This window comes from Zootermopsis nevadensis, unplaced genomic scaffold (genome assembly GCF_977971745.1).
Source record: "Zootermopsis nevadensis isolate Lab colony 2312 unplaced genomic scaffold, Znev_1.0 Znev_ptg000025l, whole genome shotgun sequence".
NCBI classification, from domain to species: Eukaryota; Metazoa; Arthropoda; class Insecta; order Blattodea; family Termopsidae; genus Zootermopsis; species Zootermopsis nevadensis.
This window is the reverse complement of record NW_028259157.1, coordinates 13,202,550-13,226,593: the sequence shown is the minus strand read 5'-3', so window position 1 is coordinate 13,226,593 and position 24,044 is coordinate 13,202,550. Positions and strand designations below refer to the sequence as shown.

Below are 24,044 nucleotides of genomic sequence, written 5' to 3'. Positions count from 1 at the left end.
TAAAGCAAAAAAACTAAAGTCCAATTTTGATTCGATAATATCCTACATTAAATGAAAAGCAACTTACATCTGCTACTAGGGTATCCAACATTTCATCACGCCACACCTCGCCGTTGCGTTTTGTGATAGCGATGAGCAGGTCACACACTCGATACACTGTGTCCGGCAGGGTGTCAATAAGGTTTAGGCAAGCTGCTAAAGCAGTCATGGTGAATTTGTCAATGGCCTCCTTGCTGAGAACCTGTGTTTCAAATTCCTAAGGCAGAGAGTTACAGACAATGTTAAAATTTTCACACATATATATGACGGACAATGCTGAAACACAACACCGCAGAACACACCTCTTTCACTTGCTTGTGCTTTGTGGCATCCTTGCGGTCACAGTCAGCCATTATTTTCTCTCCCAAAGACATAGCTATGGCTCGTAGCATTTGGTCCTCCTCAGTTAAGTCAAGTTCCATGGACACAGTCTGCAAATGAGTGGAGTACAGAGATTTTGATATCACTGTACACAAACTGCTTTTATCTATGCCCTATGTATGTTTCTAAAGAGTTTATTGTCTCTGTCATCAATGACATGAAGAAGCAAGTTCCTTTGAAATGTTGGTTAATATCTATGAGACCACACGGTGCAACAACCCAGAAGACAGCCGTGGAAATACCGATCATCATGACAACCTGAAATCTCACTTTACTCTTTCCGTCTGAGCACCACTGATAAAACCAAATGACTATGCAATCAGGTGTTATCTCTATGAAAACAGTAAACCTGAAATTTTAAAATTTCACAATAAGCAAATAAACCCATAAAACATAATTCTGAAGGTAACGATTGATCCCACAGGGCCATAACTATTGTGATACAACTAAAACAAACATGGTGTCACAAGTACCTGTGTTGTACAAACAAAAGGTGATGGATTGCTCAACAAATAGTCAGTGGCTTGCTCAACATTAGGTGTATGGAGCAGAGCCTCCACACAGTGCTCTCTACTGAAACCCATGTCCATGAGCTGCAGGAGCCACTCCCCATTCACATCGGGTTCAGAACTGTCACTGCGTGGCCGACGCTGGGCAGGTGTGACGGTGGTAGGGCCAGCGCATGAGCTGCTGTTATTGGAACTGTTGCTGCTGCCTTCCGCTCCTCCATGAACCATAAGAGCAATCTCTTTCTCTTTGCCAAGTCGTTCCTGTAAATCGATAATCTTGCAAAAATTCTGCATGTGATTTAAGTCACAAAACTTATTACCAATGACAAAGTTAAAATATGCATAGCGAGAGGGAAAGAACAGAATATTGTGAACAGGGGTAAATAAAAAAAAAGTTGCATCAGCAGCACTAAATAATATTAAAAAACAAAAACATCTGCAAACAAAAACTACAACCAAGCATTTATAATTACAAATATACCATATAACCATATCAAAATATAAAAGTGAAGTTAAATTAATACTGCAATACAAGTTGCATTAGTGATAACAAACAGTTATTATTTTCTGCTGCACTGATAACATACCTTTAATCACAACATCATCTCTCTACTTCTGAATAAAAAACTAATCATGTTCAACACACTGAAGAATAAAATATGCAGGATTTGAGGTTTTCATAGCGGTGAGTCTGAAGATTTCTTGCTGTCTTCTGGATGTTTTGCCTTGTAGTCTGGTTGATGTCTACTAACGTTTCATAGGTCCATGCTGCCTCCGTCATCAGGGCACCCTGATGATAGTGGACATCAACCAGACCACAGGGTACAACAATCCAGAAGAGAGCAATCTTCAAGATTAAAATAATTCAGTCTATGGTCTTATGCGCAGTTACACTGCGTAATATCGTAGACAGACACCAACAGTCTGAAGGACAAGCTGTCTCCACCTTCCTACAAAATTCTGGTATCTGCCTACAGGACTGCACAGTATAACAACCCACAGGACAACAATCTGAACTAATAATGCAGTAAAAACCTCAAATCTGATACAACAGCAATAATGGTGCTCTTTAAGCACCTGGCATCTCATGTAAGAGTCATCTTTTGTTCTCTTTAGACTCGGAAGCTGTCATTTCATTGAACACCACTGTATCTTAAAATGTCACTCCTACTCCAAGAGAGGTAATATGTCCACTGTATGTAGCAAAAAATTAAATACAAAGTAATGGTCCCATCAACACACAAATATAGGAGAAAATTCATAACAACAAAATGTTATATTTGACAATCCTTCTCAATCGGAATTCTACGCCTAAGTAAAGTTTTGCAATTTAAAATAATCTGACACTGACTACACCATATGTCAGTGGATATCTGGTCCATGGTCTCTATACTGTGAACATCTGGATTTGCTCATAGAAAGCACAAGAGAAACATGGCCCACGTCATTACCTCAAGCACATGTAGAACAAAAGATATTCACTCACAGCTATGACTTTCTCCCCACGAAGAATGTGCCGCAAGATGGCCAGCATTGACTCTGACATACGTGCTCCATATGATTTCAATGGCTTCCTGCCCCATATCAACATCACTGCATCAAAGGCAAGCTGAAAATGAACATAATTTTCCAGTTCTTTGTTTGGTGTTCTTTTTTCTCCATACTATTTACAAAGGAATCATGACTTAAACACAAAAATGGCAACTTATAAATGTAAGTCTATGAAATTCCTACATTAACTGGGAGTGATAATGTGTTGGGTAAGGCCGTGGAGTTTTCCTCCGGGGGCCTCCCCGGTTTCTCCGTGCCATCCCAACAATTACTCCACTCACACACAGAAGAAGGCAATGGCAAACCACTTCTGATCATCTGCCAAGAACGTATATGAACAGGTCCCAGTCCGAGAAAAGGATGGAAGGATCCTGTTCATATGGACCTGTCGTCAGACAGAACACTAAATAAAAAATAATAAATGTATAATGTACTTACTTTATGAATTGTCATGAGGTACTTCAGTGGATCGAAAGGCTTGTTGATCGCACCATGCTTCATTGTGATAGTGTGCGGTGAGTCAAGGATCGCCTTTGGATTGACCATCTTTTCAAGGAGCATCAACCAAGCATCAAGGAATTCACCAGTACCATCAATCAAGTCTGGATGTTCAAGACCCTCCTCAACATTCAGGGTCAAACCATTTGACAGAGCCCAATGGAATGTACTGGTATCAAAGAAACCAAGGGTTTTTCACCAAAATTCTTCATCTCCCCAAACCAAGCACATCCTAACCTCAATGATAAATCATGACATTCCTTGCAATGCATTATTCTGAATGGCTCTTTCTTTATACCTCTCAGAACCAAATGTTTCCCTGACAATACTGTTTCAAATACATTCATCTTCCAATGTAATATTTTTTTAGGAAAAAGGATGGCGGTACATTGATGTTATGTCTCGTAATTTTAACACATTCTTGTCTGCATACATTCCTGTTTAAAAGCTTAAAAAACATGGAACAGCAGGCAGAATTCAACAAGCCTTCTTTCTTACCGCGGATATTAGAACTTTTCATTATTTCACCATTTGTTAAGGCATTTCCTAAAGCCGGGCAATTATCATGAGATCTCATGAAGTAGGATACTGTGGTCTGTTGCAGGCAGGGTTACTGGCAGATCAGAAGAACGGGGAAGCACAAAAGATCAGCTAGTGGTTGTAGTGCAAAGGTCACTTCGATGCCCACACCATTTATTTAATTAACATTACATTAATGCCCACACTTAAAATTCTAAAAATACTATTTAAGTTATTAAAATATTTAAAATATATAATAAAATTCAGGTCAATACACAAACTTTATTTAGATGTTAAAATTTAAAATTTGCGCCATTCATCGCTACAACGATGTTACAATAGAGCGCTTTCTTCACTACATGTTTCGATGCGAAGTGAAGAAAGCGCTCTATTGTAACATCGTTGTAGCGATGAATGGCGCAAATTTTAAATTTTAACATCTAAATAAAGTTTGTGTATTGACCTGAATTTTATTATATATTTTAATTATAAAACACAAACATGACGCATTTAAACCTTAAACTTATATTTACGTTATGTTTGGGAAAGATACTTACAATCCACCAATAAAACGCAACACAGCTTATAAGTTAGGATGCTGGGCTTGTACATTTTCTTATCGGAAATTTAAACTGTCTTTACGGTTACCGGTACTAGTGATATTTTATTTTGTGGGAATAATTTATTACATAAGTTATTGTGTACTTCAAAGAATACCCAACAAAACAGAGCAGAGCGAACAACAAAAACAATCATACTACCCAACCACTTCATAATACTTACTCAAAAAAGGCATGCTGACCTCTTAAATGAACAAACTTCTGCAACATTAAATGATATGGATACTTCTTCTCATCAAACAGCATGGGAGATGTAAATCCAACAGAGCAAATCAGGAATGTTAACCTGTGATAAACAAAGGTAGCCGATGTAAAGGAAATATTCCGCCAAATCACACAATCCATCTCAACCACTCAAACATACCAAAATATCTGGTTGCATGTCCATCTACTTCACTGCACTGCAGACTAATTTTTAAGATTATCTGTAAGTGTTTGGTACGCTACGAGAGATGGAAATCATAATTTTCTTTATCCTACTTTTTGCAACTACAAATCTCCTGGTGCCAATATGGAGTTCATGTGGCCCGCTGTGGAATGTGTATGACGCAGCGCATTCACCTGCATTACTCAAACTTCGTAACAAACTTGCCAATTCACAGTCAAAAGAAATGTAGGATTATTCCAATTGCCATCCCACATTTTCAGAACACATACTCATACAATATTTAATAGCACAGCTTCCTTAATACATGCAATCAAATTTCCAAGTGTGATAACTTAAGAGTAACTTCCATGTACATCCAGGACACACTTACTTGAACTTTGGAATTGTTGTGTGGGGCAGCCTGGTCCAGTTAAGGCCATTAGCTAACAAGACGTTCAGAGCAGTGGCTACTGCCCGTGCCGCTGGTGTTGGAAGGGCTGGAGGATTCGGTACTTGCTGACCTCTTCGTGCTCGGATTGGTGACCCAACACAAAGCTACAAGCAAAGCCGCCCATACCAGAAACACATTTCAGTACGAAAAGCAGACATGCATCAATGCACATGGCATACAGTGGGACAGCTTCACTTACTTTACACAGAGTTCTCAGTCTGTACCTCTCTTTGTTATATTTCCAAAAGTGAAATTACTTAACTGGATTTTATTATGACAGGAAAAGAATTCACTTGACCAGTTCCTAGTCATTTAAATGTCACTTCTCAAAGGGTTAAACCACATTATTCAGCTTCCATCATATAATTTGTTCCTTAACTAAGCAATTAATTATGAACAAAATACAAAATAATAAATCACCTGTATATATACAAATCTCAAAGGCATATTACCACTGATACGTGTCATTACAAACGAAGTCACTCAGAATCAAGATCAAACATTACAATATTTGGTTTACAATTTCAACAATTCTCCTCACAACATTCCAAATAAATGTTTTTCTAAAAATTTTAAAAGGTTGTCTTATATTCAAGTAAAAAAAGGTATGCATATTACACACTTTTCTGTGATATAAACAGCAGAACTGGAAGTGCAGTTTACAGACTTCACAACTTTTCAAACATGGATCATAAAAAAGTCTAGAACGCAGAAAATAAAATGTGCCACAAAAAAAAATTCAGTACCACCATGATCCAGTTCCTAGAACCTTACCATTAATAACAAAAGAGTGAAATGAGTTTATACTTTCAGTACCTATAACAAAATCTACGTTGTAAGGAAGAAAAAGGTGCCAATATAAAAACTATAAAGTATGCCAAAATCATATACATCATTAAGCAAAATTTTCGAACAATCATTACTCCCTGGCTACAGACAATTTCTAGCAATGCAGACCTGTATTATCAAATGAATATGATTTTAAGGCCTGATAACAGAAGATTATAAGCTGAAATTAAATAATAATTATATATTTTATCCACAACATATTTTATATGATAGGTATAATGCTTAAAGCAACAGGTGAAGTTTCTCATATGCATGTCACTTAAAAGATAAACATAAAAGAATATATTAAAAACTAAATATTAACTTAGAACAGATGGAGATTCTGTTTTTAACACCCGTAAACAGTCTAACTAGGACAAATACCAGGACTGGAGGTGGCAGATGAGGACACTGCATGTTATCTCACCTTAACTAGCAACCCAAATAATTCTGCCAAGGCCCGTCCCAGCCTTGACGAGGCTCCCAATAAAGGCTTGATATACTTCAACTGCAAAGCTGTAGGAAGAGTGCGATTACTGGCCTCAGAGTCCACCTCCATTGCGGTCTCTGAACTTGAGGCATCCATGGCACTGTATGATGGATGTGAGTCTCCCTGTATCACAGAAGTTCATTAAACTTAGTGAAGGAAACAATCGTACTGGAAACAACTAACATGGTACAGAAACTTCGATTTGCGCCGATTCAGAATAACGCCGCTTTGGAAACCAGCGAGTCAAAAAGAGAAAAAAAATATTTTACTATTACATTGAATATGCTGTTTGTGTTGTTCGACCACTATTCTGAAGTAGCAACTGTTTTATATTTATAAATTGTAGAAGAGCCACCATGTCTGGTAAGAGAAGTGAATGTGTTGCTAAAAAGTTGCGTAGGTCTATTGCGTTAGAAGTTGGACGCAATTCATAGAATAGAAGGTGGTGATACCCGTCGTAATGTGTGCAGAAGTATGAAGTTGCCTCCTTCCACTGTGACTACCACAATGAAAAATTCGTATAAAATAAAACAGTCAATGCAACAGGCTACGAGAGTAAGTGCAACACAAGTGAGTTATAGCAGAAGTAAACTTTTAGAAAGAATGAATAAATTACTGTTGCTGTTGGTGGATGACATGAATCGAAAAAACATTTCCTTGACTGAAATTGCTACCACGGATAAGGCGAAGTCAATTTTTGAGGAACTTAAGTCATCAACGTTTGGGTGCCGGGAATGCATGTCATTGACTTCCCATTGATTTACATTATAAAAAGAGTTTCAATTTACGCCGATTCCATTTACGCCGGTTCATCCAGGAATGCATCCCCGGTGTAAATCAAGGTTTACCTGTATTTAACATTTATCTTCAATATTTTGGAAACAATCCCTTCAGGGCCCAGGCAAAATTTTCTCGAAGACCACACAATTTTATTACCACTAAATTACATTACATCATTATTCTCTTCAAATGAGGTTCAAAATAAAAAGCATAAAGAACCTCCTACAGATAAAAATCTCACCCTAATTTCTGATGGGAAGAGTTTTTCCATATCCTCTCTGCCAAACTTGCAGCCCGGAGGAATGATATCATCACTGCAGAGCGCCAGCAGGAGGGTGCTCTCCCAGACTAATGATGTATACAACTCAGCCAAACCATTAAGCACACTGAGCCCCAACTCTGAGCCCCAGTGTGTTATGGACAGTGAGCGAATATCACTCTGAAATTAACCCCCAAAGTATTTCACTCTTTAAACAAGCATCATAGGATAACACATTTAATAACATCCAGCCACTTTGCAGCTTAAGGTAATATCTACCCAAATTCAAAAAAAAATCCTTGATATGGCAGATTTTTGGATAAAGAATTGCAAATAAATTTAACGCATTTTATTCTCACATAATTATAATTTTGTACAAAGCCTAAACAGTACCTACAATAAATCGTTCTTGGGCTACCAGCCGTGTCAGGTGGTTTAATGGAGAAAACACCAATGTTTCGAGAACAATCTCCACCCTCAAGGTAATGAAATTCAGTGACCTGAGGATCATGGTGAAGATGGCAGCCATGAAAGCTTCAGATCACTCAACAGTACCTCTTTCGTGCAATGTGCACACAAGTTTCCCTGCATAATTTACTATAACACAAACCAATACTCTGACTTGATCATCTAAGAAATTAGAGAAATGTACACTGCATTCTGAAAACATTATCCTCAGGCTAATGAACATGAGCAGTTCCATTTATTGGCCATGCCATACGGCTTATGCGCAGTTCGGTTGGGCACGCTTTGCACTAGCTTGTCACCACACCATTAACCCCAAAGTTGAAGTCCAGCTTGCAGAATGGAGATTTAAACCCCATATTCCTGTATGATAAATCTGTTTGTCACATAAAACAATCCTATTCTGATGAATAATACCAGGAAGTTTGAGGTCTCTCTTCTTAAGCCTGTTTTCTCTCTCATTTTAACAGTGGTCACCCACAGACATCACGAAAATACTATACTCAAAACTGCACTTTTGCTAGACCAGCAAACGAATAGTGAAAGTATGTGCAGCGTGAGCATCATAAGTGGCACAATGAAGTCTTTAAAATCTGACTGGTACACGAGGAAAAATTCATTTAAATTTCATGTGGTTTATAATTGCAACTTTGCTTACCTTTCCTTCTTCTAAAGTCAAGTCCTAGATCTGTGTAGACAAGATTACATCTGTTCACATAAAACCATGGAATGGAAACACTTTTGAATTTTAAGTATGATGGAAAGAACTTTATTTTACCTTCATTAATACTGGTATAATAATTTCACTTCAACAAAGGCGAACTAACCTGCCCTGTACGACATACATGGACGAACATAATAACGTAGCCATGAGCTGCACCCATTGCATGGAGGAGGGGAGTAGCAGCAGCCGATGTGAATGCTGAATCAAGATTAGGAGCAGATGCTAGTTCATGTAACAAGACTGAGCTGCCAGGAGCCTTTACAGGGCTGTGAAGAGGCTGTAGCTGCTCAAGTACTTTGCTCAGTTGATGAAGTCCTTCCCTCAATACCCGAGGCTCGTGTGCAAGGTTCTGAAACGCACAGCACAGAACAAATCAGCTTCTTCTTCAGTGGAAAGGCAACAGAGATAACTTTAAATTATAAAATATCTAATATTACAATTTCAGAGATCAATATCCTCCTTAGTTGTAACTATGAGATACCTCAGGGTATCAACGTCGTTAGCACAAGTAAACCAAAGATAAGACAGCGCCAATACGCACCTTACAATTTGTTAGCACCATAAAATTACTTGTGCTATTACAGTAGACACAACAGGTCAACAACCTGTTCTCATTTAGTTCATTTAATGTCACTGTAACACTATTTTCCAGTAAACAAAAGAAATACCACATTTACGTATCCGTGAATTTGCATATCAGCACTAAGCCTCATCTCACCAGAATTGACTTGCAAACAGATGCAACAGCTTGCGCAGCAGTTGCGACAGGATAATCAACAGGCAGATTTGGTAGTCCAAGAATAGACAACAGTGGAACCAGTCCATTTTGAGCAACAAATTCCCGACAATGGTCATCTGTTGAATTATTACTCAGGATTGCATCCACAAATTTCATCTGAAAGGAAGAAAACATTTCATGGTTTTCATTCATTAAAGAATAACATAATTTATTCTCAGAAAATTTATCATACTATAACCCATTTCACTTTTTACGGTTTAAACAATAGTATGGGTATAAAAATTATCCACAAAAACATCTAATCCACTGTAAGAATTCAATAGAAATACATGCGCCAGTACGTGTCATTTAACCTTCTGCAGTTTGCATTCAGTACAAGCACAATACTGTTAACACACTACTTTATATGTTGTGTAGTAACAACACAAATGCATTAAACACTAAGAAGAGGATTAAAATTTATTGGAATTATTGTAATTCTTATACCAATGTTAAAGCATTTTAATAAAAATTAACAGTAGAAATAGCCTCTGCAGAGCAGCAGAGAAGAGATTTGTAGGTGTGGAAGTAAAACCCACAAGAGGGGAGGGGAAACATTTCAAAATGCAAGAATAAAAAATACACAAAATTCCAAACAAACTAACATTTAAAACTCCACAGCCTTTCACAATTTGAAATTTTTCAACATTTTAAAGGTCTCAAAGGTTTTTGCAATTTCAAATTCCTAAAATAAAATTCACAATTTCCATATTTAAAATTCCAAGATTCAAATTTCAAATCACCATTTATCTTAACCTAACATTTCTTACCTGAAACTAAAACACCCAAACCTGTCACAAAATAACATAAAGTAACCTGACAACGTAACTGAACCCAAATTAACATTAACAAATACTATCTCACCTAACCTGTACTAGCATAACCCAACCTAGCCTGAGCCAACAAAACTCAGTCAGCTGGGCAAACACGACCAGCCAATATTGCATTCTTATCATGCGATTTGTGCAAATAACAGAACTAAATTTTTACGGTACCAGAAGTTTTTAAATTAATGAAAATGTGTCAAAACAAGAGAATTAGAAATACCAAATTTTATGCCACGAACTTGCAAATTAACCCAAGTATATTTGTTCAGAACAGCACATGCACCCATACAAAATAGGAAACTTACCACATTCAAAATATAGTCTATCAGAGCAATGGGTGTCTTCTCATGCAAAGCAGACGAATCTGAAGCAGCATCCTCCCGCTGCGGGTGTGAAGAAGTAGAAGCTTCTTCCTCATCCTCGTCTTCTTCATCACTGCTGCCGCCTTCATTGTTTCCACTAGGGCGTGGAGCAGGGGCAGGAGTTACATCCATCTTATTTTGTGCTCTCCAACAAATATACTTTGGGTCACGGCCAAGAACACACAATTCTTCCAGCAACTGAAATAAAAAAATTACCTTTCAACATAGCAGTTGTACGCAGACTTCAAAATTGTAGATACAGACCACAAGGGGCACGTTTGGATCCAATGCAGTAAAAACAGGTTGTATTTTGTGTGTGTGCTCTGCACAACTGGCAAAAAACAAGATGACTGTCACTGAGCTGGAAAGGAATGGTGATGAAGCACTTCTGGCCTACTTCAACACAGTACTGGATGCTGCATGAAGTATTTCCCCGTTTAAACATTACACAGAATCTAAATTTATTAAAAAAAAATTCACAAACTTTAATGCATACAGAACCTTAGACATGGCAAGATGTCGTCAGCACAAATGTTTCAGCTTCAAGACCTTGTCAAAATGCAACAACTTTCAGGTTCAAGTCTTCATAAATTATGTGGTACAGCTGCAACAACATAAATCAAGATATCCGTCTTCTGGGTTATTGCGCTGTGTAGTCTGGTCGATGTTAACCAACGTTTCAGAGGTCATACTGCCTCCGTCATCAGGGCGATCGCCCTGATGACAGAGGCAGTATGACCTCTGAAACGTTGGTTAACATCGACCAGACTACACAGCGCAATAACCCAGAAGACGGATATCTTATGAGTTTCTGTTGCTAATAAGCTGGGATTAATCCGTTACTCAATGGTACTTACAGGAAATAATTATGCACTGTATGGTGTGGGTCCACAATTAATGGTGGAAAATGATTAATAACAAGTAGGGCATTCACAATACACACCTTTATTATTGCATACATTGCATCCACTTTCAGGCTTGGCTGATGTCTCATCAATTCATCCATTGCATTGCCAAGGTTAGAAGCCGTGTCACCCATCGGGTCAGAGCTTCGCCGACGCCTCATCGCAGCCAGGTACACGGGTGACAGGAGGACTTTGAACAGTCTGTTAAATGGACTACACTGCACGAAAGAGTCAAGACCACGTGCATTCAGGCAAAGGGCACTGAACACATTTGGCAGCGATCCCAATACTTCTCGTGTTGCTGGTACCTGATGATAAAGCAACTCTGTGAATATTTCCCGCAAAAGAAACAGTATTCTCAAAAAACTATCTTACATACATGAACTTTACTTACATCCTTCACAAGAAGAGCCTGTAGGACCACATCAGTGAGGCCACTATCCTGTAGTGAAGAAAGTAAGGACGGCTCTTGGAATACATACACAGTTACCACATCTGTGGCAAGCAGGAACAAAGAAGGTCCATAGTATTCAGCATTACTAATAATGTGTTTCAGAGAGGATGGAAGTGAACCTTCCATCACATGACGAATGCTGTCTGAAAATGCCGGATCCTGAATGGCTTTTTTTAAGAAGTTCAACATTGACTTGAGCAAAGCTGCCCTTTGTGGCAGACATGTCTTTCCTGTCCTGGCAGCACTGTAATCAGGCAGGGAACCACTGGACTTCAAACAATTTGCCACCTGTGATGTCAAAGCACTCTCATTGGACACATAGGTGAATGATGTTGAAGCCCGAGGCACTTGCATCGGAGTACTTGTTAAGCGACAATTAGATGATTCTTGGGAAGGGGTAAGTATCACTTCCATTGGTGACATCACTGTGCCTGAATTTAGACTATCTGTACTCTGTTCACTACCACTTGGTACATTTTCCTCCGAAGGCACGACCATATTATGCGAACTGTTGGATGAGCTCAGACCCTGTGCCACAAAACCTTGTCCATGAGGATCCTGGATTTCTGGATGAGAATTTGAGAATGTTATCTCAAATGGCTGTTCCTTCCGGCATACGGTCACTTCAACCTGCACAATATTAACATGTTACTCTCTAATAATACAGATCATATAAACAATAACATAAAAGAGAAGTACTTCATACTTCAAACTCACCTCCAGACGACTGATAAAACTTGTCAATCCACCATGCATTTGGAATGCTTGCATGTCAATATTTGTTATGAGATCAATTACTCTCACAGCTCGCGTCACAAACTGCAACATTACATAAAGGTGGTAAACAAAAAATAAAATTGTTGAAGTGGGAAACAAATTATATCCAATCGTCACACATCCAGTAACCCGTATCAGTAATGTACAGTGATTACTAATATGTAATTTAACAGATACATAACTAGACGGTGAGGATTCAACCAACAGCAGTACTATGGGTTTGCAGTTTACTCAATGGGATGTTGGAATCCAACCTGCATAAAAATGCAACTTTATCTTAATATGGGTCAGCAGGTTATAAAATGCAAGGACTTGGGTAGCAGATTCTGGGGAACAGGTAGTCTCTCAATCCATGACTGTACTTCATACCCACAAACATTTATGTGAAATACCGCACTTTGGATAGCAAACAGGGTAGCTCAGCCAGTACATTATTAACTCGTTCAAACTCTATTTTGCCAAAAACTGCATGTCGAGCAATGTTTCACTTTAGTTTCTGTTTTTTATTAGGCACAGAGACTTTGAACATGACCGGAACTTCGCAATCAGAAATTAAAAAAATTATATATAAAACCACAATCTTGGTGTTCACTGGGATAATGACAGCATTCCTGACTGGAAGCTACCAGAGTTACTGACCACAAGGCAACAAAATTATGAAAAGTATATCGGTATAGCATCATACCTACATAGCTACTGAAACAGACAGGTTACTGTGTATCACTCTGTGCCTATGCAAGAGAGACAGCTAAACAGCAGAGGACGTACGACATGACGCACAGTCTGAGGCATCATGCTTCGAACCGCGGATACGGAATGCGTGCTGGTTCGAGTCTCGGGCGAGAAGAAATTTTCTCATGAGATTTTCGACCAGTGTATGGGACCGGTGCCAACCCAGCATCGTGAGGAAATTGGGGAGCTACAATGGGTAGCGTAATCCGGTCAAGAAGGCTAGCAATGGCTGGAGGTTCGTCATGCTGACCACACGTCACCCTATATCTGGTTGGATGATCGTTCACCTCTGCTTAGGCATGTGAACGTGAGGCCAGCTAGTCGGCTTTGGCTCTCTGGAGCTGTTACGCCACGGATTTAATTTTTTAGCACAACTGCAGTGCATAAACAATGCAGGTCTACTTTATGTAATTTGCTAGTTTCACTCATATACAACCTCCATGTTATTTCCACATATTCCACAGCGAACAGATATGCTCCTAGGAAAATAAACTGTCAGTACTCACTGTGATGTGTTCCAGCTCTGTCCCAGGCCAGTTGATAACTCGTAGCAGACTCTCCATCATACCACAGCTGACAAGCGCTTCCCCACCAGCTTCATAACTGGCCAGATGATAAAGGAAACTGAATAGGGCAGTAGCAAGGGGTAAGGGAAACTGAACGCTGCATGTGTCCGAGTATGAAGACGTCAATGTCATGATACAAGTGCGGACTAACGCAGGAAGGAAACCATGGTATGATCCAGCTCCTGTTACATCAATTATCATGTTCAGTCTTGAACCAGGCTTCCTGCTTCAAAAGCATTAAAAAAACATGTATTACTAAAATGCTTAAAACGCAGTCACATAGTTAGTCGTACGATTTAATAATTCATGTATGCATCATCCTGTTTCTACATGAAAACTAAAACTGTTTCATGACCCAAATCAGGGGAGGTGGGATACTCAATACGGTCACAATGAAAACATTTTTATTCTATTTCCTTGTTGAAGTGTGTCCAAAAATTAAACCTGTATCTCTTAGATGTACCACTGCTGATCAATTTAGGATTTCAGCAAAAAATTATGAGAACCACTACACTGATACACATACTTAGGTAAGTGTGGATTCCGGTCTAGATGAATTATTGACGTCAGAGTACGTAGAGCAGCTGCTCGAATTTCCACTAGATTAGGAATGGGCATTTCCAACAGTTCTACCAATTCCTCCAGAATGCCTGAATAGAGAAGTGCATGGGCATTCTCTGCCAGAGCATTTGAATACACGAGCACAGACAAGGCTTGAAGCCTTGCCTGAACACACAGAAGGCGAAGTCGACGGTTTGAGAAACAGTGAGCCAATCGTATGTGTGTAAAAAGTTGCATCTGAAACAAATATGGTAACAATATTCAATGTGATATAAAGAATAATAATGTTATGAATACATATAGCAGAAGTGCACCTTACCTGTTTGTCAGCAGGAACATTGTACTGCTCAAGTAGTTCATTCATGATAGCTGCAGGGGTTTTGTTCATCTTGTCCACATTCTCTATGTGGATGCTAGTTATCAGATTCGAGTACTTTCCTTTACCAGAAACTGACATACTTTCTGGTACTTCTGAGTAATACTCAAAATGCAATGTAGTTGAACTTGGTGGAAAATGCTACAAACACAAATAGAAAAATTACTGTTTCACAAAACCGTTCTACCTAACAAAGGCCAAAACAATTCGGTACGAAACGAGATTGAACACATACGGTTTTCCAAATGTGATCATTGCGATTTTGAACATTTCATTGGCGATGATACCCCATTTACTACAGGTACAAATCCATAATTTTAACATCGTAGTTGAGTGATTAACATTCCTGTTTCATATTCAGAAAGTTTCAGGTTCAAATCTCGGCCTAGAGACCAGCTATCCTGACTGAATTTTTTTCTAATTCTCCTTAGTCCCTCCAGACAAATGTGAGGACAGTACCTTAAATTAGCCTCCTATCAAATGGGTACCAGGTTCCTTTCCTGGGGGTAAAGCGTGGATGAGGCAAGACACTGGCCACTTACCCCTTCTAGTGCTGAGGTTAAGGAAGAGGAGCAGCTATACCTCCGCTCCCCCCAAGTGCCTACATGGTGTATAGGTCACACCTTTCTTTCTTTTTTTGTTCTTAACCACAGACAATAAAAAAATTCTATGCTTCAAGAATATTATTTCTTATGAAATGCACATTTCACTAATTGTGAACATACACCACTGAAATTAATAACCATGCAGCAAGCAACATTGATATTAAGAAACATAAGACCATTCACTGCTTCTTAAACTCACCGCAACAGACACGTCCTTGCAGCAGTCTGCTAAACCAAATCCATTTTCCTTGCCGCCCCAACTCTAGAATGGAAAAATAAATATGTCCAGATCATAAGCCGATACTCATTTTAACACTTTATAAAGAAAGTTCCTGTCACCAGTGTGACAGCTAGCAAAAGAATTGGCACATATATCTCAGATTTAGTGGGGGTACAGGTCAAGGGTGGCAGCACTGAAGAACCAGTTATACATTTTCCTACGGAAAAGGAATGCCAATTATCATTTAAGTGCAGAAATTTTCAAATATAATTAAATCAGATCAGCAATTAAGAGGGTAGAGATTTAGTCATAGCAAATTGTATATAATACCAATATGTTGTTGGTATATTTTAAACAAATTCTAATATTTAATGCAAAAACATAAACTCTTACAAAGAAAAAAAATTCAAACAATGGATATGACATTTTTTAGTTTTGGGGGGGAAACAATCGGAGACGAAAATTGAATTTTTAAAGACGGAATCCAAAATTTGTTAAAAGAATTCAGAGCAACAAAGACTTCACCATGTAAAGAAAATGGATGGCTGAAAAGAGTTGGCTCGGCTATGTACAAGAAACAGCTGGGATAGCTCAGTCAGTATAGTGACTGGCTGTGGACTGGACAACCGGGATTCGATCCCTAATGAGGAGAGAGGGTTTTTCTTCTACAGCATATTTTTATGTAAAATGCTACCAATAAGGATGTACAGCCAAAAGTACACAGTATTAATTTTGTAGTATAAGAAATGGGGCAGAATCTTACCTCTGCCAGATGTGTCAGTCTACTTAGCAAGGCCTGTCTTTTGTCATTGTTGAGCCTTGTTATAAAGTTGCTCCGCTTGCTGAACATGTACAGCAAGTTCAGAACACCCAGCACTACATTCATGTCACAAGATGACAGCAGTGTGATCAGGTGCTCCATAGAGTTGTACAAATGTCTAGAGAATGAATGCTCTATCAAAAGCGTTGTAAAATGGAGAACCCAAAGCAACAGTTCCTTATCCTGAAAACACAAATACAAAGTTGTTCTCAAAACACTCAGATGAATGCAGAAAACATTTAAAATTCCACAGAGTAGTAAAACAAGATTTTCAATTATATAAAATGAGAATTACAGTGATGAAAATTTTGATGTTTGTCTAGTGTGTTGTATCCCCCTCCATGATGACATTAAAACAGGACATGAAAAGTAGCTAACATTTTCATGTATCAAATTACTGGTTTATATGATATCTCAAGATACTAGAATTTCAAAATAAATTAAATTTGCAAATCCTGCTTTTCCAGGCTGAAAAATAATTGGGAGTATAAGTTGCAGAAGCAGCTGAGGCAGAAGATGTTTGTCTTAGAGGATGCAGCGCTGTCTTCTTCTTCAGTGTTCTGTCTGACGACAGGTCCATATGAACAGGATCCTTCCATCCTTTTCTCGGACTGGGACCTGTTCATATACGTTCTTGGCAGATGATCCAGAAGTGGTTTGCCATTGCCTTCTTCTGTGTGTGAATGGAGTAATTGTTGGGATGCCACGGAGGAAAACTCCGTGTTGCCTAGACCACGGCCTTGCCCAACACAAGTTATAAATTCGGGCACCGCCGGGAATCGAACCCGAGACCCCAGGATTACAAGGCCAGCGTTCTAACCGCTAGACCACTAGTCCAGTAAACACTAACTGATCAGGGTGATATCCCCCTTATTATAGAAGCACTGAGCTCCTCTCACTGTACATCGATCATTATTAACCAACATCCCAGAAGAAAGCCATGTTCATACCCATTGCCACAACAACCTAAAATCTCACCAGCCAAGGAAGGTTGACCTTACAGATAAACATTATTTGTACTTACCTCACTATTCTGAGGTAGATCACAAGCAAGAGTCCAACTGGAGGGCTCGACCCGGGTGGCAGCCTCTTCCAGAATAGCATCGCTCATATCCAGAATATCAATCCAGTGGTAAAGCTCACACTTTCCAAACGTCCATGTGTCTATTACCTTTAATACTTCTAAAAGTTCTTTATGAGAGCAGGATCTAAGTTTATCTATAAGCACTTGGCACTCCACTGGCTGAAAATGAATATGTAAGTTTTGTTCAATTATTTTTCCGGCGAAAGATAAAACATTTTTTCTACGGCTGCACACTACCTGGTGGAGATTTGGAAACAGCGTATTCTCCATGTAACTGATTAAACTCGTATACTAACCCACAAAGAATCAAACCTAAATATAGCACATAACCAGTGAAGCAAAGTTTAATGAAGGGTAACATCCAACCAAATATTTCAGTTCCTTCATAAAACAAAAATAATCTCAGATGCTTCGGGTATATAATACAAGGTTATCAACTACAACTACACACCATGATCCATTCATGTATCATTACACAACGCAGTGCATATATCAACTTAATATTAGTGAACTGACAAATTAATTACGTTATATAACTTTCTTCAACACCAAGACACAGACTTTGATGCAACATCTGTAATTATAAATTAAACATGCATGTATATGCAGACTTACCATAATCTTGCTGATAATTCTTAAATAATAATTTAAATAATTTAACAACTGCATATGTCTGACAGCATCTTGACGATTATAAATCACAGAGTGGAGATTAAGCTGAAGTACTTGTGGGTTACTTTAAGGTACACTCTCTGCATAATGAGACTAATAGAAATCACTACACTGTAGACCACAAATCAGGGTCTCCCAAACACGAAATCTCAACTACAAACTGCAGTATGCAGTAATAATCTTCCTCCTTAATAACATTATACATGGGTGTGCATACAAAAGAACACGAGGGTTTGACAGGCACGAATGTGTTATATCCAGTACTTTTGGAGAACAATACTGAATGGTTTTTGGAGTCTACCACAATCATAATGTAAGAAAACTTACCACTTCAGAAGTGCTCTTCTTTAAACGGCTCCTGTCAATCTTCATTGTGCAGGAATAATCATGCAATTCACAACAGCCTTACTTCACTTCTTCGGTGTCTGAATTGTCTGTAAGAAAAAAATGTATATAGGACTGCATTTGATCAGGTAAAGTGGCATTTGGCTCCTTGCACAATGCACAACATTCACCCCACCATTAACATTAATATCAGCCTATTTTTCTTATATTTTATTTAGTGTTCTGTCTGACGACAGGTCCATATGAACAGGATCCTTCCATCCTTTTCTCGGACTGGGACCTGTTCATATACGTTCTTGGCAGATGATCCAGAAGTGGTTTGCCATTGCCTTCTTCTGTGTGTGAATGGAGTAATTGTTGGGATGCCACGGAGGAAACCTCCGTGTTGCCTAGACCACGGCCTTGCCCAACACAAGTTATAAATTCGGGCACCGCCGGGAATCGAACCCGAGACCCCAGGATTACAAGGCCAGCGTTCTAACCGCTAGACCACCGTGGCCCTTCTATTTTTCTTACAAACATAAAATTTTTGAATGTTCACATCAGTACAAATTACGTAACACGAATAAGAAGACATCAAGGTACCTTAATTTGGAAGTAACACCTGGCTTTTCTCCAATCCAGAGTAATAACTGACATGCACTGATCAATGAGGAGGGAAAGTTACTGCACTGTCATCAGCAAATGCAAGAACCCAACATATGTGAAAAAGTATGTAGCAATATTTTATTAATATATACCACCACACAACAAATGGTGGTCTGACAGGTTCACTGATCACCTTTGTTCAACCCCACAAACGTGAGAACATACTCTCTTAGCAACCTTTTTCAACTAGGCATTCCAAGTTTTAACGCCCTCATTCTGAATTCATTAATAGAAAGAATGATATAATTCATTTACAATACATTCTGAACAATTTATTTTTCTTTGTGCCAAAGTTCAATGCAGCCTACAAGAGTTTTATTTCCTATCTTTGTACACTCTGTACAATAAAAATCAAGCGTCTAACCCAAACTGGAAGTGATGCACGTGTACAGTTGGCATCAAAATTCCAGTCATTCACAGCCACCTTGTATTTATCCATAAATAGCTTTCCTCTACCTTCCATTAATTACAATTACATATACAGACGTCTATTACACAAAGACACCGATATGTCTGCCTAATTTGAAGAAAAACACGAATAAATGTTAATGACTTTTCAAACCCTCTGACATCAGAATGGAGCTGAAAGCTATAGTTCGGTTGCTTGCGCACGTTACCTCATAAACAAGTCAGTATGGTGTGGGACTGATGTTAACGGGAAGATCAAGTTTGAAAGATTGAGTACAGCAATGTCTAAATATATTTTTATAATGTGTGTGTTGTATTTGCACAAATAGACCTACTCATTAAAATTGTACACTTGTTATATACTGAAACTATATAAGATTCAAAGCTTCTGCGTGGAGCTCAAGCCAAGAGGAACTGCAAATGTATACTGAAATATGCAGATCGCGGAATGTGAAAAAGAATATCTGTTGAGCATCAGAAAAGCACACAGTCCAGTAGCTATATGTTAACAAGCAAAAAGCAACCATCAGTATTTATTATCATTCACATTATCAAGGTTAGAAACGCAAGGGAAGCAGGTACTTCTTTCATTTGTCTGTGCCATTCTGATTCAAATGTTTTGTGTTAAAACCTGACTACAGACAAATGACTTTATTTCCAAAACCAAATACATCAGAAACATACTAATGACTTATAAAAAAATATCACTTTCCATGTTACCCCATAAGGGATGTTTTTTAAACAAGACATCCCAAATCTTTGTATTTCAACCACAGACCTCATACGAATTGACATGGAATCAGCATTACATGCCAATTCCATATAAGCCTCAAGAAGCTAATCAAACAGTTCGGATCGGTGTTCATTCCTAAAATGTATTTGAATCAATGCCTAATAAGCTTTCCATGCTCTCTTTAATTTTTCTTCATGCTGTAGGGTGAGCAAGGAGCACCATGTGTCTGCCCTGTTTTCCAACATCAGTAGGCAAGAAAGACATTGTTCTTCCCAATGTTTTTATTTGTAATGGCACTCTCATTGTTATTGTTAATCCTGCATTATTTTTAATGCTTTCCCATTTGTATTAATACATATATTATTATTCCTCTTATTCTTCTTCCTGCTTTTATTCTTCCTAGAGCAGAGCGCTCCTTTCGGAGTTCCTCGGGGGTCAAGTGTTTAAAACGCAACGAACCCCTCACTTGCAAATCTTCGTCTTAAAATCGATCATAAAGTCAGTTTTCATAATTGTTTTCGTAATCGTAATATATCGAATGAGTATCAGTTTACCTTGTTGGAGTTGTTAGAGTTGGTACTTCAAATACTTGATAATGTCTTCTTTCACTTTTCTGATTTTTTAGGCCAACTGTAAGTCAATATTCAAGAATGCGATATGCTGCATCTGGAGCAGTGATAATGCGACTGGCTTGATAGTTTTTGATTCCTTTGTTGTGAAGCGTTACTTGTTTACTCGGCATTGTTGTGTTGTACTAGGCATTGTTGTGGAACACAACAATGCAGAGTAAGCAAATATCCGTTGACATTGTTGATGACGTCATTTTTGACGACAACGAGGAATCACAAATTTTTATAGTAGATTCCTATCATTATGCTCATCATTATTGATATTATTTTTATTGTAATTGATATTGTTATTGTAACAATCAGAATATGAATGAGAATCATAAAAAAAATAAGAAGAACAATTAGCTTGAGCACTGTGACATGTTCATCCTACTTCAGCCTGCAAAATCCAACAAGCTCATGTAATTATTTCAGTTCACTTTCAACTGAAGCTTCAGTTTCTACATATTCATCCTATAATCACTTAAATTATGTACAAACTTCAGTAGTCATAATGACATAAATATGCTGTATTCTTTAATCCTTATTGTATATGAAAAGAATTTTTTTACAGAATGATTTAAACAGTCAAAAGTTAAACTTCCACATAATAGAACTGAAAAATTGTACTTACCAATTTCATTACTAACAGCTTTCTCAAAAATATCAGAGGAAGTCATGTACAAGAGAGTATGTGACCTCTTAAACTAAAACAATGTCTCCACAAGTCAACTATTTGGATTTCTGAAATTCTCATAACTGATAAAAGATTTTCTCAGTGGTATGTAAATCATACCTTCATAACAGAAGGCAATAAGAAGAAATAAAAAAAACATATTCAAATAACAGCACCTATTCAAATTGGGGCATTATAAAACATGGAGTTGCTCAAGGTTCAATACATGGTCCTCTACTTTTCCTCATCTATATCAATGATTCTGCCAACCAAGTCTAAACTCTTGCTGCTTGCAGATGATGCTAATATTATTATTTCTCATCCAGAAATTGATGGTTTTCTAATTTGAATGACTTGTGTATTTGCTAGCTTGAATAAACTAACTAAAGCCAATAAAAACCCACATTGAGTTTTGATATAACAAATTTTACGAAACTTTGAGCTACCAACAAAAATTGTGTTAATCCAAAGTATACAGTATAAGGATAAAATAATAGCAACTAAATTATTTAGACTACAAAGTGACTATATCTTAAAATGGAAAACACATATTCAATACATTATCTCTAAATTAAGCTCAGCATGCTTTGCTATGACAATTGACACATCACTCATGAAAACAAACTTTTAAAGTCAGTCAGATTTGCTTACTTCCATTTGATCATGTCATATGGAATTATTTTCTGGGAAAACTCAGCAGATAGCAAACAAGTATTTCTCATTCAAGAGAAAATCATTATAATAATGGCACACACTAAAAGGAGAGCCTCGTGTGGGGAATTGTTTAAGAAATGTAATATTGTTCTACTAGGCATTGAATTCTTGAACTCATTATCATAATTTGTGATGGACAACATAGAAACATTTCAAACAAAGTAAGATATCCATAATACAAGTACCGGGTCTACAATTTATGCTGTAACGGCCTTGCTTGCATTGCGTGCTCGGCCGAGTGCACTGTTGGTGTGGGATAGAGATAGCGTGTTATTCCCGTGAGTCACAGGCGAATCAGTTTCATTGCGTCTCTCGTCGCGGATTGACGTTGATAATATGGTGTACAGTATTAAGCAACGTGTGTTCTTAGTCGAAACATATGCCAAATATTCATCCTACGGAAGATGCCGCCGTAAATATCGCAGACATTTTCCCGGTGAAAGTGTTCCTAGCAGGCCCACGATAGAGAGATTAATAAAAAAATTTTGTAGTACGGGATCAGTTTTGGATAAAAAGAAGAACAGGAAACCACAATTCATTTCGGCAATTTCCCAAGAAGAGCTTCGTCAAGTATTTCGAAACATGTTAACGAGATGTGAAGCTTGCCTGCAAGCACAAGGAAGTCACTTTGAACATCTTTTGTGATTTAAGGTAAGAAAATTAATGTAATAACATGTGTTAGTGACGAGAAATATTCGTAGTTCGCTGTTACTAGCGGCACTGAAACTGATTCGCCTGTGACTCACGGGAAGAACACGCTATCTCTATCCCACACCAACAGTGCACTCGGCCGAGCACGCAATGCAAGCAAGGCCGTTACAGCATAAATTGTAGACCCGGTACAAGATACAGATATAACCTTTATAAGCGAAACACGAAACTCAGTAAATATTGAAAAGGAGTTTACTATATTGGAAATAAGCTAGTCAGTAATCTTCCCCACTATTAAAATTCTGAATCACGATGAGGAGAAGTTTTAGCTAACACCAAAATAGTATCTCATGTCTCATTCCTATTCCACTGAAGATTTTACCTGGACCAAAGATTGGTTGGAAATTAATGTCATTACTATGTACTTCACATTTGTATAAGAAACAAGCATTGTATTTGTGCTATGACCTGTTCTACATCATTGGCTTGGGCCTAAGAAGGATCAATGAAATGTAAACAGATTCTATTCTATTCAATTTCTACCCACACTTCAGAAGCATATCAAACTTCATGTTTCCTATACTTTTTCTGAGCAAATTCCTGCACATTTGAGTATGCAAACGTGCTAACTATGAAAAACAGCTGATGACCACTGAGAAGTCAGCACTTGTGGGTTCAATTCCCGACAAAGGTCTCAATTTGTAAGAGTCAAAACACTGTCGCCTGTCGTGTCACAAAGACTAAATCTGAATTCCAACTGACTTGAAACATTTGATACGAAACCTCTGCACTCCACACCCTCAAAAATGCAGCTTTAATCAATATTACACGTGAAGAACGTCTCGGAATTACACGCAGACAAAAATTATAGTGGACGACTCCTATACGATGATTTTACATTATCACCCACCTGAACGTTGGAACATATTTCATTGAACCTGATTTAAAAATGGAAAGCGTTACTCCAAAACAGTGTATTATAGTGAAACAACTCGCGACTTTTTTACGGAAGTCACACTAGAACCAATTTAAAAATTCTTA

General features: G+C 38.0%; 1 protein-coding gene across 6 annotated transcripts in view; it reads right to left on the bottom strand.

Annotated features, from left to right (window-relative positions):
• Nucleotides 1–24,044, bottom strand: part of HUWE1 (HECT, UBA and WWE domain containing E3 ubiquitin protein ligase 1) — a 56,828-nt gene that overhangs the window by 32,478 nt on the left and 306 nt on the right. For 3 of the 6 annotated variants that reach the window (XM_087355828.1, XM_087355833.1, XM_087355829.1), the window contains exons 2-23: nucleotides 18,548–18,654; nucleotides 17,489–17,707; nucleotides 16,408–16,647; nucleotides 15,624–15,686; nucleotides 14,763–14,960; nucleotides 14,409–14,680; nucleotides 13,823–14,108; nucleotides 12,525–12,626; nucleotides 11,748–12,437; nucleotides 11,392–11,661; nucleotides 10,392–10,646; nucleotides 9,200–9,376; nucleotides 8,585–8,830; nucleotides 7,275–7,472; nucleotides 6,191–6,376; nucleotides 4,876–5,039; nucleotides 4,281–4,403; nucleotides 2,919–3,147; nucleotides 2,416–2,538; nucleotides 894–1,190; nucleotides 342–470; nucleotides 68–256 (exon numbers count right to left, since the gene is read on the bottom strand). In XM_087355828.1, the coding sequence (XP_087211954.1) occupies nucleotides 68–256; nucleotides 342–470; nucleotides 894–1,190; nucleotides 2,416–2,538; nucleotides 2,919–3,147; nucleotides 4,281–4,403; nucleotides 4,876–5,039; nucleotides 6,191–6,376; nucleotides 7,275–7,472; nucleotides 8,585–8,830; nucleotides 9,200–9,376; nucleotides 10,392–10,646; nucleotides 11,392–11,661; nucleotides 11,748–12,437; nucleotides 12,525–12,626; nucleotides 13,823–14,108; nucleotides 14,409–14,680; nucleotides 14,763–14,960; nucleotides 15,624–15,686; nucleotides 16,408–16,647; nucleotides 17,489–17,707; nucleotides 18,548–18,592 (4,701 nt within the window). In that variant the 5' untranslated portion in view covers nucleotides 18,593–18,654. Of the gene's footprint in view, nucleotides 1–67; nucleotides 257–341; nucleotides 471–893; nucleotides 1,191–2,415; nucleotides 2,539–2,918; nucleotides 3,148–4,280; nucleotides 4,404–4,875; nucleotides 5,040–6,190; nucleotides 6,377–7,274; nucleotides 7,473–8,584; nucleotides 8,831–9,199; nucleotides 9,377–10,391; nucleotides 10,647–11,391; nucleotides 11,662–11,747; nucleotides 12,438–12,524; nucleotides 12,627–13,822; nucleotides 14,109–14,408; nucleotides 14,681–14,762; nucleotides 14,961–15,623; nucleotides 15,687–16,407; nucleotides 16,648–17,488; nucleotides 17,708–18,547; nucleotides 18,655–20,908; nucleotides 21,034–23,913; nucleotides 24,019–24,044 lie in introns of those variants that run through there. The other 3 variants (XM_087355830.1, XM_087355831.1, XM_087355832.1) reach the window with 3 other exon arrangements.